Source organism: Antechinus flavipes, chromosome 2, assembly GCF_016432865.1.
Source record: "Antechinus flavipes isolate AdamAnt ecotype Samford, QLD, Australia chromosome 2, AdamAnt_v2, whole genome shotgun sequence".
NCBI lineage: Eukaryota > Metazoa > Chordata > Mammalia > Dasyuromorphia > Dasyuridae > Antechinus > Antechinus flavipes.
In genome coordinates this window covers 682,291,792-682,309,558 of record NC_067399.1, presented here as the reverse complement: position 1 = coordinate 682,309,558, position 17,767 = coordinate 682,291,792, and the positions used below count along the sequence as shown (strand labels likewise).

The window sequence follows — 17,767 nt, the reverse complement described above, 5'->3', positions numbered from 1 at the left end:
CTTCCTTTTTTTCTTCCTTCCTTCCTCCCCTCCCTCTATTTCTTTTTCTTTCTGTCTCTCTCTCTTTCTTTCTTTCTCTCTTTCATTTTTTCCCTCTTCTCTCTCTCCCTCCTATCTCTGTCCATTTGCCTTTCTCTTCCTTTCTTTCTTTCTATTTATCCAGAGAACCTGAAAAAAAGAAATCCAAATCACGTGTGATTTTCCATTTCCATGCTCTGTTCCAATATCTAACACTCCGAAGGACAGGTAATCTGAAATTTTGCAGATTGTCACTCATCAAAAACTGCTCATAATGATTAAAAACACAAAGAAGAGTTATATCTTCCCCTGTAAATCTGTCACCCACTCTCCCGGGACATTTCTTTTCATCCTTTATTATAGAGCACAGTCAAACAAGATAGTGGTCAAAGGAGAGTAACAGGATACTGATTTACTAGTCTAGCTGTGGGTGAGAATAATCTTTCCAATATCCTCGAATCAAAGTAAAATAAAAATTTGTTAAATGAAAGTTTCACATGGAGAAAATATATGGAAATCACAGTTCTGTAAATTAGCATGTTGCCCAGATCTAAGGGAAGTCATGCCAGGCCAAGAGGAAATTAAACAAATCAAGAAAATTAGACCAGTGATGTTCACTCAATTGGAGAAGTTCCTCATAATTCCAATTTATTTTACAGGATGAAGGTGGGTTGGAGAAAAGGCAGAGAACAGAGATGAGAAGCTTTAGTTCTTATGTGAGTTTGAGTGCGTGTCTGGTCAGACTGACAGTTTATTAGCTTATTGCTAGGGAAGTGGGAGTCTCAAGGTTTTCACATTTTCATGATTACTTAGATTTTCTGAATTCTCTAAATAATTTCCCATACATTTGGTTCCTTTTGACAATACAGACCTGGCCACGAATGGCTAAGCTGATCTTTCTACGTATAATTCAGTATAAGGGATAAAGCCTTATCTTGATTCTTTTCTGATGTCATAAGGATTTCATAAAACACACTGACATGCAGATTTTAGCCACACATCTTTTATGTGATGGAAGCAAAAGTAGAATCTTTGTCTCAAAACAATAACAACAAGAGCAACAGAACACTAGCATTGTTTCTTTGACATCTGTTCCTACCTCACAGAACCAAGGAATATCTAATAGAAAAGACACTGTGGCCTAGTCTATCAACTGACCCATCAGGCATTAGGGAAGCACCTAATTTGTGTCTGACTGTGCAATGAAAAAAGTGGTGGGCTTAGAACCTGGATCCTGCCACATATAATCCATCTGAGTAGAGACCTCTTTGAGCTCCAATCTGCTCATTTGTACAGTGGGACTGAGAATAGTCAGATTTGTCCTCCAAGCTCTCCTTGAGGAAAGCACATTCTAAACCATAAAGTACCATGGAGATGAATTCTTTGTACTATCGGTGTTTCTAATGATTATAAAAACCTCTTGGAAACCTGAAACTCTCAGAGATAAGGACCACCTCCTTTGGGATGTCCCCTCATTCCACCTCTACATGCCTGTTTTCCTTATAACATATTGGATGCAGAGTGGACTGAGTGATGGAAGAGAATGGTTGGGGAGTGAAAAAAGATGAAGATGAGGATGATGGGTGGGTGGTGATGATAGTTCCCATTTCTACAGCAGTTTGACCATTTGCAAAAGATATTCCTTCGCATAAATCTTTTCAGAACAATAGAAAGCAAGTTTTCCATAGGAGCCCTTAACAATGGGTCTCAGGTTATCATTCCAGCCTTATCCACTATGTGCACACAATAATACAATCAAATTGGCCTAGATGACATCCATGGTCATCTACCTCCTGCCTTCAAGCTTCTAAATTCTCTTCTCATGGAATGCCCTCCTTTTTCATCTCTGCCATAATCTTTAAATTCTTTAAGGCTGAACTCAAATTTTTACTGATCTTCTAAGTGACTTGTGCCTTCCTTTTAAAATCCTTTGATTCAATTTTGTGTATAAATAGATATTTCTATGGAAATCTATATCTGCCTATATCTCTAGTTATATGTCTGGCCACATCTATTTATCTCCAGATAAATACCTTTATTTACCTACCTAATGAAATATAAAGTATGTATATCTATATCCATATCTCTTCATATAGGTACATATATATCCATCTCTTCTCTATATTTTTGTCTATCTATATAAATATATGTGAAGACAATTTGATACCCCTTTTTAATTTCATTTGTACTCAAGTCATTCATTGTGATCTGCTAAGTGTCAATGATTATATTAGTGATTTAAGCAGAACAGAATTGTTTGAGTGAGTTAGGTTAGTTCATGGTAAGAGTGATGATTAGTCCATGATGTGTTGATGATTATATTAATTTTATTTGATCTACTAGGTATATTTATACAACATTAATTAGACCTGTTATGGATTACTACTGTCTACTCCTTTTGTTTCAAAATCACAACTTCCTTGGTTCCCTAGAATACTGCTGGCCAAACACTGATTTCTGATGGTCTGTGCAAAGTCTCCATTGGAATGGCATATGGAAAGCCCTTGATGAGACAGGTTATAGGTGATGATCTGTAAATGAAGGCCTGAAGTTCATGACTTGTGATAGGTTATAGTTGATGGATGGTGCCCTTAGCCAATTAAAGGTTCCATGATTATAAATACCAGTCAATTATAGGAATCTCCCTTCTTCTAAAGCTATATATGTGACATGATAAAGTTTTAGTATAGTTTTGAATTTTAATTGCCTATAATTAAGTCTTAATAACATAAAAGGGAATGTGTATGTGTGTGTATTATACATACATATATGAAGGGATAAATATATGTATACGTTGTTCTCCTCTGTTAGACAAAAATAACTATCATCCTCATCATCATTTTGGATAATTATAAGAACTCTGGGAAATAGGTTTTATTATTATTCCCATTTTACAGATGAGGGAACTGAAGTTGAGAGAAATCAAGTCATTTGTTGTTCAAGGTAACAGCCTAGTAAGAATCTAAGATAGGCTTTAAACTCATGTCTTTTTGACTCTAATTGTAGTATTATACTCACTGTACTTGTTTCTTATAGCCCTAATACCTAGCAGAAGGACTGAAATATATTAGGCACTCAACCAATCAGTAAATATTTATGCAGCACCTACTATGTGCCAGGCACTGACTAAGTGCTGGAATAACAAATATAAAAAAGAAAGACAATCATTGCCTTGAAAGAGTTTTCAGTCAAAGAGGAAGAAATATCCCAGAAAAGAAAGCTGAAAATCAGAGAGAGGGAGATGTCGTTTTGATAATGAAGTACCTTGGACATGATGGTAAAGCCCAAAGGAGCCTAGGGACATAACAAATGGAAATCTGACTGGCCTGGACACTTGGGAAATGAAAATGTACTTTCTAGAAAAATAGTTGATTAATTGATTCAGTCACACACAGAGATGGTCACAATCTTAATATGACCATCACCCCATATCCATGATCCTTCCATGATCCATAGATTTGAAATTATTCTCTAGGACCATAATTTCCTTCTCCTCCCAAATCTCCCTGTGGATTATCCCTCCTTAAATATCTCTCTATCCTCATTGTGATCTCTAATCCCCCACTCCCATTCTGATTTATTTTCTCTTCAGAAACTTGAGCCTAAATGTAGACTCTTACCAGTTCAAATTGATATGCGCATTCTTTCCTGACATTCATTTTATTTTATTTTATCCTTTTTTCTCCTATTACTTTCAGGAACAAAGATAAAGTCCTCTGTTTATTTTTAAAACCGTACTGATTGTGCGTCAGTATTGGTGATGAAAGTATCTCTCCCTTGGAGGCTGACCTGCCTCCTCCATACAAAGCCTAGCATTTGAAATGGATGGGTTAATATCCTGCCAAGAATATTATTTGGTTGCATGACTACTGGCCACTGCTGCTGCTAGGCAAAAGCTGACCAGAAAACAGTCATCAGGCTGTTCCTGGACTTTCCATGTAGGAAGCCTAGCCACTGGGCCACAGGATATGGTTTATCTGGAAGTGTTCATCTATTTTGACAACCTGTTTCTATTTTTTTATGAGAAGCTACAGTCTCTCTTAGTCTCTTTTCAGATGTCCTATCTTTTGATGTTAATGTATTCTTTCAGCAAGGGAACATTGAAAAGGCTTAGATTGGAAGAAGCTTCTAGGAAGAAGGGGCTAAATTCAGAGGTTTATTATCTCCAGGATGGAAGTAGAAAAGTCCTAATATGGCATATTGCCAAGATACTGGAGTGATCTGGCATTTCCTTCTGCAGCTCATTTTATGAATGAGGAAATGAGGTTAAGTGACTTGCTTAATGTCAGTAAATGTCTGAGGTCAGATTTGAACTCAAGAAAATGAGTCTCCTGACTCAAGACCCAGCACTTTATCCACTGTGCCACCTAGCGGCTGAATGTGCTTTGTATGTGTTCATTACTTATCTTCCATTGATAGAATATAATAAACTCCTTGAGAACAGGTACTATTTGGTCTTTTTATAATCACTTGTTGATACAATGACTGACAAACAGCAGACACTTAATAAATGCTTATGGATTAATTTTTTTTATCTTTGATTATTCTTCTGTCATTGTCTCCACTATTTACATTGTCTGCTTTCCTCACATAATCTACAGCTACTTCTTTTCTCTCTTTCAGCGGAGAGCTTTGCCTTCTGAGCAGAGAGGCCAGCTGTTACAAATTTCTCCACTACCTCATTCCTTACCTCAGAAATGTTCATGATTATTCTCATTTTCTGTTCCTTTTTCCCTACTTCTGTGGAAAATGTGGTCCTTCTCTTTGACAAGTTTACATAAAATTGTTCTCATTATCATGTCCTTCCATCTCTTCTGGAAATTTGTCATTCCTTTTCTATTCCTTATCTTAGATTTTTTTCCTTAGCTATAGATTTGTCCAGTATAATCACATATTTACAGATTTCCCCCATTATAAAAACAAATAAACAAAAATCTGAAATCAAACACCACCATCGCGGCCAACAACAGTAAGATCAAGGACCACAAATGCCGGATGCTGCCATTTCTACTTTTAATAGCCAAATTCTTCAAAAGCCCCATCTCTCCGAGCTGATTGCCTCTATTTTCTTTCTTTTCACTCACTTTTTAGTTCTTGAAATATGGTTTCTGATCTCATCACTTCAATGAAATGGTTCTCTTCTGGGGCATTAAAGAATTGTTAATGATTAAATTCTGAGGTCTTTTCATTCTTTATCTCTGCAGGTGTGGACATTGATACCCACTGCTACTTATTGGACTGTCTTCAGTCCCAAAGTTTATTTAAAACTTTTTTTTTTCCTCATCTCCTTCTGTTTGACAATTTGACTGTTCTTTCCCCTTCCTGTGTGACATATCCCCTTGTTGGTGTGTCTCAGGACTATCTATTCACTTTACTCATTATGTGATTTCATCAGATCTAATGTATTCAGTGATCATCTCTATGAAGATGATTTTCAAACTTTTATATTCATCTCTAATATTCCGTCAGAATTCCAGTCCCCCTTTTTCCAAATGCTTGCTGGACATTTCCATTTGGATATCTGTAAGTCATTTCAAATTCAGTATGTCTAAAGTAGACCTCCATATTAATTATGTTTTGTTCATGGCAAGGAGGAAGTCCTGGGTGTTCGGGTGGGCAATAGCTGAGAAATCTGAAGCACTAATGCTCCCTGAGGATAGAACATCAACCTTCTGTGACTTAAATGAGCTTTTTATTCTTAAATGTTTCTTAAGAATCTTTTGTTCAAGTGTTCAACTGCCCCACCTCAGGTGGAAGTTTCTGGAAAATCTATCCTCACAGTATCCAATCAGAAAGCCAAATTATTGTGTCAACCCCTCTCCCCCTTATATTTCCCTTATAAAAGGATTTAACTGTACTCCCCCAATTTGCTAAACTTTTTTTAGGTTTATCCCCTTGTGGTCTATTTCTGCATCACCCTATTCTCCTTGTTAGAGGTATTTTCTTATTGGGGTTAGTATGATCACAATAGCTAAAACATTCATTTAGGGTTAGCCCCACAATCCCCCACTTGTCACACTATAATGGGGTCTCCCTCCTGGCTAATGTAAGTTCCATTGGGGAACTTGCGCTTCCCCTTATGATTTGCTAAAACCCCATCCCTTGCTAACTTCTCTTGGAACTGAGCCCAATATTAGCAACACAGTGAAATCTTGGTCCTTTGAGTTGGGGGCTGTCCAAACCTACACATTCTTTGAGACAACTTGAGGCACTAATGCATCACAGCAATATAGTCTGGGGATCCAGCAACCCCGAAACTAAACAGCATCACAGCAATATAGTCTGGGGATCCAGCAACCCCGAAACTAAAGAGCATCACAGCAATATAGTCTGGGGATCCGGCAACCCCGAAACTAAACAGCATCACAGCAATATAGTCTGGGGATCCAGCAACCCCGGAACTAAACAGCATCACAGCAATATAGTCTGGGGATCCGGCAACCCCGAAACTAAACAGCATCACAGCAATATAGTCTGGGGATCCGGCAACCCCGAAACTAAACAGCATCACAGCAATATAATCTGGGGATCCGGCAACCCCGAAACTAAACAGCATCACAGCAATATAGTCTGGGGATCCAGCAACCCCGGAACTAAACAGCATCACAGCAATATAGTCTGGGGATCCGCAACCCCGAAACTAAACAGCATCACAGCAATATAGTCTGGGGATCCAGCAACCCCGGAACTAAACAGCATCACAGCAATATAGTCTGGGGATCCGGCAACCCCGAAACTAAAGAGCATCACAGCAATATAGTCTGGGGATCCGGCAACCCCGAAACTAAACAGCATCAGACGGTCCCCTCTGAGTCCTATCTGGCCGCTTTCCCCACTGTCCCATGTCCAATTCGTTGCAGAATCCATCAGGTCTTAGACCCCTCCAGCTGGGGGATCCTGGGCAATCCCTTTAGCCTTGGTTTCAGTCCCCGGAGAAGGACGCGGTGAACGCTCCAAAGCTTAGGAAGCATCCCTCCCCCCTGCACCCCCCAAACAAACAACAACACAATGAAACCAGGAAGCCTTGGACAGACCCGAGAGGCTGAAAAACTAAGCGCTAGGGATACAACGAGAGACAAAAGACAAGCTCCTCAAGGAGCTTAGAGTTCCATGGGGACGGCAACGGGAAACAAATACAACATACAAGACAAGCGATAAACAGCACGAACACAGGCAGGGCAGTGGAATCAGAGGGAGGCGGGCAGGGTCCGTGGTCTAGCCCCCTGCCCTCAGCCTTTCCGGTCTGAGCTGGGGAGGGAAGCAGAAGAGAGAAGCCCAGGGGCTCGTGGCCCACTGCCCACGTCCTCTCTGTCCGGGTTCGGTTTTCTCCCTGCTAAGTGGGGGAGTGGGGAGGGAGTGCGGCGGGACTGTAGCAGCCCCAGTGAAAAGTCTCATCACCCCAGACTCCCAGCCCCCGAGACCTTCTACCCCCCACACTTGACCATGCCAGGCTCTTTCCGGGCACAGGAAACGGCCCCTCGCGCTGCAGAGCGAAGGCGGCGCCCCTCTCGGTGCCCTCTGCTCCACCGCCAGCAGGGGTCCCGTGCCGGACCCACGGAGCTGGCCCGAGGTAACAGGCAGGTTCAGACGGAGCCGGCCACCGCCCCCACCCCCACCCCCAGTCCTGGCACATCTCCACTCCCGCCCGGGTCGGCCCGCAACGCGGAGAGAGGCTGGGGCCGGGGGCTGCGGGGGCCCGCCTCCCTCCCCCCCCCCCCCCCCCCCGCCAGGAAGAAGCGGAAGGGGAAGGGGTTGAGGGAGGGGACGGAGCTAGGTGGGAGGGGCGGAGTCAAGCGGGAGGGGCGGGGCCAGGGGCGGGGCGACGTCACACGTCGCTTCTGAATGAAGTGGAGCTCCCACTCGGCTGCCTCTGCCACCGCGGCTTCTGGTGCCCGGCTTGGCTCGCCGCTCCGAGCTGCCCCTGCCTGGGTCTGCTGGGCTCCCGCCGCCGCCTCCTCCCTTGCAGGTGCCGCCGCCAGGCCTGCCCTTGCCCTTGCCGCCGCGCACGGTGCCGGGCGCCCGCAACCCGCGGGTCGGCGACCGGAGGTGGCCAGAAGCGGGCACCGATGGGCAGCGGGCAGCGCCCTCGCCCCTTTCCCGCCGCCGCCGCCCCTGCCCAGGGTCGCCCGTCCGGCTGAGCGGCACTCCTTCCCGCGAGTCCCCTGGCCGGCCCGGCGGGTGGACGGGGGGCAGGCTGGCCGGCCGGGGCATGTAGGATGCTCCCGGGTCCGAGTCTCCCGCGGCGGCGGCCCCGCCGGCCCCCGCAGCCTCCCCCTCAGCTGCTCTGGCAGATGAACGCCGAGCTCTCCCCGCAGCCGCCGCCGCCCTGCCTGTGGATGGTGCCCAGCTCCGGGGGGTTCCTGCGGCTGGCAACGGGGGTCGTGCCCCCGCCTCTGCTGCTGCCCTCCTCCCCCCCGCCGCCGCCGCCGCTGCTTCCTGGGGTGCCCAGTTGGCAGGTGCCCTGCGAGCCCTCCTTCCTACCGCTGGTACCCGTGCCCTCAGCGGCGCCCGACCCCCCAGCGCCTCAGTACCCCTTGCTGAACGAGCAGGTAAGCCTCGGCGCCCCGATCCCCCCTCCCTCCGCCTCCTCGCGCTCCTTCGGGGCTGTCCCCCCGCAGCCGCCAGGTCGCCCGGGGGTCTGCCTTTGCTGTAGCCGGGCCGCACTCGGGCCCCCGCCTCCTCTTCTCTCAGTTCGCCCCTTTCCTGGCTTTTATTCTCCAGGGTTCTCGGACTTCCAGAATGATCAATATGCAGCCTGGCAGTGATCCCTCCGTCCCCACCCCCTAAAGTTCGTGCTTGCAGCCCCTGTGTGGGGTCTCCGGGGGTTCTAGGGACGCTTACGGGGGGACTCACCGAGGCGGATGGTCCTCTTTGGAACGAGAACCAAGGACCCCGGCCCGAACTTTGTTCTCCTATCCTGCTTCCGCTGTCCAAGAGGCAGTGGTGCTGAAGTTCCAGCCTGTAAAACCGTAGGCTGCAGCCATGTACCTACCATGGCGGAGTTACACACGCAGAAGTTAATACTTTTACAATCCCTGGCAGACTTCAAAAGCAAATCAGGGGGGCTGCGAATCGATTCGTGTTTTTCATTCTTCTCTTGGGGGGGCATTCTTCCTCCCCCCTTTAAAGTCAGACCGAAGGCATTCACAAAAATAAATCTTATTCCATGGAAGTGGATGGGGGGAAAATAAGATATTTAGGATAATGCACTGGTGCCAATGTTTTCTGAATCCTCTTTCCTTGTCCTCCTGATGCCATACATTCTTTCACGATCTACTGCACTTCAAAAGAGTTTGTCTCAAATAAAAGGATGAAAAAATCTAGAACAGAAAGAAAAGGGAGGGAGAAGCAAGGTACAACGATCAAGAAGGGAGGGAAGGAGGAAGGAAGAGAGAAGAGGAGAAAGAGAAACAGACAGAGACGCAGAGACAGAGACTTTGAGGAAGGGAGACAGAAAAAAGAGAATGGTTTAAATTGTGATTGTTTTCAATTAGAAGGCAGAAAAGGAATCTCCTCTCAATAAATGCTAGCTCAGTTGTCTTCTGGATATCTATGCAGATAATACATTTTAAGGCAGCTTGCCCCTTACTCTGATCATTAACTTCATTTGCATATTTGAATAAATGCTGTGCAAAAAGATGGGAGACTTTCATGGATCTCCTTCCAGTTAAATCCTATGAAATTGATGCAGTTTTTAAAAGTAAACCACAAGAACTAAAACTAATATGTAAAAAAATTAACTAGCATGTAGTAAAACATGTATTTGGCTTTCTGTAATATTTTCATATGTATTCGGTTTCTTTTTGGATTTGTTAAATAAACCTCTAGCCATTGCAACATTTTCAAGCTTGCCATGTCTGAATGCTACCACTAGAGGTATATAATACCAAGGAACTAACATTTTCTGTTTAGAAAGCTGCATTTGTGTGTGTGTGTGTGTGTGTGTGTGTGTGTGTGTGTGTGTAAATGGAAGAAGGAAAAGAGAAAAACATTAGAATGCACACTTTTTTGGCATTTGAATTTAATACAAAATATTAAGTTTTAACATCAAAAGAACAGTATTGACACTGAAGAACAGCTAATATATACTTATATATCTATATATCTTTATATATGTATATGTGTATGTATGATCTTAAAACTCAAATAGATATTGTGAGATTTTCTCAAGCATTAAACCACACCTCATGCTAATTACTAAAAAGAATTTAATTATGTATTTATAAGAGTCTTTTTTGAACATCTTGAGCTATTCATAATCAATTTTTTTTTTACCATTGGGTTATATGCTCTAGGTCTTAATAGTCATTCTAGACTCGATAATGTAGTTATATTTGCAAGCCTCTTTCTTTAGAAACTTTAAACCTTAACACTTAAGCTTATTTTTAATGAGAAAAAAGAGTCATTAAGGGAAGAGTTCATTTAGGAGAAGATGATCTTTTATTACATTAAATTGGGAGAAATGGGTCATTAATCTTGAAATGTCATGAAATATAGTGTTTTTTTCATGTTTATCAAGCCAATCCAACAATGAAAAATGCATTTAACCATCTCTTTTCCTTGTAGTTGATGATCCTTTTTTATAGGGGGGGGGAGGGTGGTTCATCACCTCATCATTTATGCACTGATGTCTTTATTCTTGGAAGTTAGTTTTTCATCAGTACTCAAGTATGCACTACTCAACATTGATTTGTAATGTTACTAAACCAATATATTTACCACCATGTTCCCTGTTCATGAATTGTGGTACTCATTTAGCACTGCAGAATGGGAAAATGTATTTGATAGTTCAATCACCTTTTGAAATATAAATGTCTTTTTAGTTTAAAAATAGTCTTTGGACTCAAAGATCCCTAGATAAATCAGCAGTTATTTAGTCTCAAGCATTGTGGATTTATTTCAAAATAAACACAACTTCAATTTCCCTTTTCTGTTATTTTGTTTTTTAGTGGATGTTTGGAGCTCAATCACCTGTGATAGGATTCTCTCCCTCTTCTAATCTGGATTTGATCCCCATTTTCCCCCATGTATACACTTCTGCTCTTCCACCTCCTGTAGGGAAAAGTTGGCTAGAGAAGAGGATGCCCAACTGTAAGGTAAAAATGCCAATAATTTAATTGATCAACAAATTTTAATTGTATATATAAATATATATATCATTGCAACATAGCAACCATCTACTTAAACCCTTGCAAAGTAAGAATGTCTTATTAAAAATACTAATATTTTGTAGGGATTAAAGGCCAAAGTCTCACTTTTTACATTCAAGGCAATGACTGCATTGTTTTTTATTGGCATTTCATTTTCCTAGATTTTGAATTTGGTATTTTATGTTTTTTTCTTCTTTATTTCTTTGGAAAGTGAATTTGAATGTCATGTTGTAGAATGCTTAAAATTACTTGGTCAGTATCAGGGAGTATTACTTGTCTATAATACACACATGGATGTTTATATGCATATATGTATGTGTACATATTAAAGTATGGGACTTTCCCCACCAAAACAGAAATCAACTCTAATTTAATGTATGCATTTAGATGCTATTAGGGTCTGTGTTAAGCTAAATGTCCATGCTCCCAAATATAAGAACCAAATGTAAAATTTGAATCCAGACAAGAGTTCTGACATCTTCATCTAGCACCTTCTTCATTAGCTTTTTGTGACTCTCTATATGTAATTAATAAAATCATTGCCACCCCCAAATAAGTTCAGATTGTTGTTTATGCTTAGGCAATGACAAGTAAGGCTACAAATTGATTATTATCTTGACCAGTGTACAAAGCACAATGGCAAAAGAATATTGGGAATTGAATTTTGCCTTTTATTAACCTGCTTTGTTTAAAAATACTAGACTTTTCCTAATGTCTTAACTTCCATTTTGATTGTGTAGCAGAACCATTTTTGTTTCTACAATCAAAAGTCTGAAAGGACAGCTCAAAAGATCTCAACAATTCATTCCAGTTCATGGTCAGGCTGAATCTCCTTGTTGATGTCTCATGGGACTTCATAACACCACTGAAAATAGTGAATTGGCTATAGTGGGCTCCCTTTTATCAATTGGGAATGTTGCTTATCACTTTTAGATTTCTTTGACTTCCTGTTTGTTTGATTTCTACAGTCAACCTTACTTGCTTTAAAAAGCTATCTGCCTATTACTTGTGGGGACTATTTATCATAATTATTTCAGCTGTTCAATGAATAGATAAGTCTAACAGATCTTCAGGAGGAGATAATGTATTTACAGTAATTAAACAGCAATTATTTTTTCTAACTACATCCAGAACTACATGTTTACAAAAATTACATGATTTGTAATGCTTGGAAATGCCATTATTTTGAACCACTACATGGCAGGACTGAATACATGTCTCTGAAAGTGTCTATTTTGCATATTATGACAACTTACTTAAGAGATTCATTTTACTTTATCTTGGACAGATATATTTAAATAACACATTTGCTCTGGACTCTACTTGGATACATCCTGAGGAATCAAGATTCTTTCATGAACATGAGAAACCACATTTAATGACAAACCAAGTGGCCATGGCTGTATCTAGGCCAGCCCCTGCCTCCAGGCATCTCCCCACAGTGGTGTTAGCACCTCAGCCTATGCCAGGTTGGTAAAAATTATGGTGATTACTTCTATTCATTATATTTTATTCTCACCAATGAATTATCATATGGTATTCATTGTGAATAGGCTATAACTCACGTTCATGGAAATATCATTTTGGCATTTTTTTCCCTATTTAAGTGGATAGGAGATAAGCTGATGTAAGGGAGTTAGATGTTATTTTCATTACTTACCTCTGTTTAGGTGATAAGGTACATTAGCAAGATGATGGAAAAGTTGGAAAAGACAACATATAAAGAATTGTTTAAGTACTGATCTATTTTTAGAATTTTATCTTACTTTCTGTTGGTAGCTAATAATATAGGATACTAACTGTTTACTCAACCAAGTTAAAAAATATTTAAATAGGATGATAAGCTTGAAAAAAAAAGCATTAAACTGAATGAACCACTAAATGTTAAATATTTTAAAATCTCTACCATTTTCATTTTGCCTTTCTTTATAAGCAGTATGGAAATGAAATAAAATTTAATTGTTTTGATGATTAATTTAATTCATATTTTTAAGTTTCAGTAATTTAAAATATCATTTGCCTTAGTTAAAAAGATTCCATTCTTGGTTAGAAGATTTCATGTTAACCATATAATGATGGAGAAATGATGAAATCCTTTTTAAAAATCATTTCAATATATCCTGGACTCATGATTTATATCATATAAATAAATAAATACTGGTTCCATCATGTTAACCATGTAATGATGGAGAAATGATGAAATCCTTTTTAAAAAATCATTTCAATATATCCTGGATTCATGATTTATACCATATAAATAAATAAAAACGGGTTCCATCAACATTCTTCCAAGCCCTCTTCTATTGTATAATTGGTTTCAATATTTCACAATTGTATTATGTTTTTTTTTCCCTTTTTCTTTCATATCATGCCATTGTCATATATTTTTAAAATATAGTAACAAGGAAAATTTCCTTTGGATCATAGAGAGTTCTGTTAAGGGAAAAAAAATCATTTTCTTATTGTTTCCAAACATCCCTTATGCTAATGAACAATGAATCTTACTTAGCACTGAGTCCTAAAGAACAATTCAAATGTTTTCTATTTTTCAGAGGTTGTAATGATACTTGCCAGGGAACTGTTGTATTCTGTTCTTGCCTTTCTTAAATTATTGATTAACTGTAAATTAGATCAACATCACATAGTTATACATTTGTAAATATGTTTACAACAAAACAATAATGCTGCTTGTTTGATTTTCATTCAGGGAAGAAGGGGTTGCTTATTTAGCTCCTCAGTTTATATTATTTATTTGTTTTTAACTTGTAGTCCAAGCATTTGAGTAAATATGAATTATTTCCCCTAATTCATGGAATTCTTTCAAACTAATATGACTATGACTGTGGTACTTTGACATAATGATGGTAGAGTCAATGCCCTAGTCTTTCCAGGCATCTTAGCACAGTGTCTTTGCATAGTAGGTGCTTAATAGTAGTTGTTGACAGAATAGGTGAATGAATGAACACAACCAATTTATTCAATGAAAAATATTCAGTTGACTTGGCCCTTTTTTGTTCTATTAACTCTACAACCTATCTTTTTGACTGTACTGTCCAGTTTTCATTGGGCGAATTGGCTATCAAGTGTATATTAGGAACAATCTAAGTTCAACGTTTTGTTGTTTTTTGTTTGTTTGTTTTGAAATCAGTGCTATTATGCTTTTGTACATTCAAATGTAAATGTATATGAGGCTGCTTCTTGCAAAAACCTGATGACAAATGTGACTTTCTCAACACTATTCTATGATAAATATTTTATGATGTCTATTTAAAGACTATTCTCATGGCTTTAACTTTTTTGTTAAAAATATATATGCATTTGTATATATATGCACATATATACACATATGCATATATATACATATAAATGTGAAACATTGAAAAAGAAAAAAATCATAAAGTACCATTTCCTTTTGCCTTTGTCTATCATTTGGGGAAATTTCTTTCTTCCCTTCTGCTCTGTCTTTTTCTTAATTCAAAAACCATGGGATAATGTGGACTTTGACAGGTTTACATATTCTGTTTTTAAAGGAAATGTACTTGATCCAACAGAAATTTCAAGGACAATGCACTTACTTTGACTCAGTAAATACTGTGGAAATGGAGATAATGATGTCAGGACCAATTTGGTCGCAGATAATGTTGGATATTATCTGTGGCTGAGTCAAGTACAATCCCTTAATCACTGAGAAAGAGTTCTACTCTCTATCAGACCACTAGGGGGCCTTTAGTGGAAACATCACAATACAGTACTTAAAAAGGCTGAGCCCAGGTTTGTAAAGATCTGATTTCAAATCTGGTTTAAAATACTTTTAATCTGTTTGATTCTGGGCATGTTAATTAACCACGTGTTCTCATCTGTAAAGTGAAGAAAATAATACTACCTTCCTCTCAAAGTTGTAAGGATAAAATAAGTTATTTGTAAAGCATTCCTCCTCCCCCCAATTTCAAAGCAATATTTAAAATTCAAAGCTATTATTAATAATTGTAAAATGTTCTTTTGAATACTAATGAATCTCAAAAGCATGGAAGTATCTATTTATATGTCACTTAATTACTAATAGATCAGATAGGTTAGATAAGTAAGAAAATATCAAAAAGGAGCAGATTATTGGATTTTAGGATAAAAAGAGATCTGTAGTGATGACCAGTGATGGTCATCTAGCAAGACACCGTTGCCATTGTCTAGAAGACCAAATCGGCCAGAGAACTTTGAATTACCTTTCAATGATTACATGGGTAGGTCTAATTGCAGATCAGGTAGTAACAATAAAAAGACTCTGAATTAATAGATATGACAGAGCCCCTAGGAGTCCCCCTCCCTTCCTACCATGCTTGACATGCAGCTTTTCCAGAATACTTATCTTGTGGAAAGTCCATTATGACTGCAGATGAAATTTAAATAATGAGTTTTAGAGCCACTGGGGATTTAAAAATAGGAAAGGGAAAATTCACATAATAGGAAAGGGATTAGACTTATGATTGCATTTGAGTATGGAACTTGTGGGTGAAGGAACTCCTTTTGTCAATGAAGGTTAGGATTTTTCCTACAAATTATCATCTTAGAGTTTTGTCTAGAGAGCTAAAATGCTAAGTGACTTTTCTAGGGTTACAAAGGCAGTATGTTAAACAGGCAAGATTTGAATCCAGATTTTTCTGGTTCTAAAGTTGGGTCCCACCCATGTTGTTGTATGTACAAGCATTAGAGTTAAAAAAAATTCAGAGGGTATAGAATTCACCAAATAATATAGTAATATCAAGCAATATCATCTTTACAAAATCCTCATCATTTACTCAGTTTTAGCTCAAAAGACTTTGTGTTAAGGGATTCACTACCTTCCTAGGCAGCTCATTTAACATTTAGATGATGTAGGTTTAAATGAGACAGATAGACACTTTTCCTCATCCATTAGATGATAGATTTAGTCAAACAACCTTCATGTATATCACATCATGTATTCAATTTATAGTTATACATTTAAGGAGAAAAACTTTGCGTTGCTTCAACAGTAGGTTGTACAGAAGTTGTGGATGACAGTATCAGGTCATGGTCCATGGCCAATGCTAATGAATATGATACTTGGAACAGATGAAGAGACTTGAGGATCTATTAAGTTTTTCAGACTCCATCCTCTCATTTTTATCAATGATCTGAAGAACTTATTTTATACTCTTTATATAGCAATGAAGTCAGAAAGCACTGACCACACTTCAGGGAATTTGGAATCAGATATCTCATATTTCTAAATTTGATCCAGAAGATTTTTAGTTTTGAAATTAATGTGATATTATTTTTTCATAATGACCAATTTAATATCAAGGTTGGTCAAGTGATTGGTAATCTCTTTTTCCATCAATTGTGTAGTCATAGAAGTAGCGAAGAGAATGTAGAACTGGTTTTTCTCTTATCTCTTCTGCCTGTGATCAGCTCTGATGTCTGAGCCAGTTATATGCTTGTATCTCAATTATGCATTCAGGAAAATATGATCATTTCTAGCTAAATAAGCTATTGGATGACATTAGTGGTTATTGACTCCTTCATAAAAGGACCATAATGTTTCATTCCCATCCCTTTATTCTTCTACCTGTTATAAATGTCAGACTACTGCCTATGGCTATCAGCTATATGGGTTAACACAACACTGAGGAAGAAAAAAAGGATCATTCACCTACGTATTCAGGAAAAATAGAGTATGTGAGCAAAGGGTTGGGAAAGATGCCAATTTTTATTTTTGCTGGAGTATATCCAAGTTTTGGAAAGAGATGATTTTATTTTTCATGATAAAGAATCTAAGAATAATTATAAAACTAAAAGAAAAGTGTTTAGGTTAATTATTAGAAAATTAGGTCTACAATAGCATAAAGTTGAAACCTATAGTCAAAGACACAATAACTGAAAAAAAAAAAACTTGAAGGAAATTTCCTCCTTTTTGGATAAGTGTTTTTTTAGAAATGTGATATGATGAGTGTTCAGGTTATGAAAAAAATAGCTATCTGAAGATATCAAAAGAGCTTTAATCTTTCAGTTTCACAATAGAGAAGTATGTGATAAGCAAATAACATATGTGTAGATCCATATGGTTAATATTTCAGATCTATGATATTATCAATGTGTATAATGCACTCCTTCGACCAAGGCAGTTATCACCCTTCCACACCTGAATTGATTATGTTATTGAGCTACTTGTAGTTACCCAAACCACTCTATGTGTACATGCATATATGTGGGTGTATCCATGTCTGTTCTCTTAGACACTGCCACCAGACTTATATTTTAAAATCTTACTGATTTGTAATTCCTTGTACTATTCAAATAGTCTCGAGCTCTCACCAATGCACTGATTACACTCTTCTCTCTTTCCCATCTTGACACTTTAGAGAACCAGCTCAACTATTTTTTTCCTCTGGAGTCCCTTTCCCTTTTATTCTGTCACCAATTTTGCCCTTCTAATTCTCAGCCCTGGGTGAGGATCCAGCAAAGGAGACAGAGAAGGAATGGTTATATAAATAGGAGAATAAGGAAAGAGCAGTGTCCTGAAATCTCAGAAGGAAGAAGACAAGAAGATGTGAAAATTTAGATGGATGAAGATTTTGAACAGA

At 39.1% G+C, this 17,767-nt stretch overlaps 1 protein-coding gene across 1 annotated transcript in view; it reads left to right on the top strand.

Annotated features, from left to right (window-relative positions):
• Positions 1-7,865: 7,865 nt before the first annotated feature.
• The window catches only part of TCERG1L (transcription elongation regulator 1 like), a 304,281-nt gene continuing 294,379 nt past the window's right edge, over positions 7,866-17,767 (top strand). Inside the window, exons 1-3 of the mRNA XM_051982732.1 lie at positions 7,866-8,567; positions 10,968-11,114; positions 12,457-12,637. Of these exons, the coding sequence (XP_051838692.1) occupies positions 8,235-8,567; positions 10,968-11,114; positions 12,457-12,637 (661 nt within the window). The 5' untranslated portion in view covers positions 7,866-8,234. The remainder of the gene's footprint in view (positions 8,568-10,967; positions 11,115-12,456; positions 12,638-17,767) is intronic.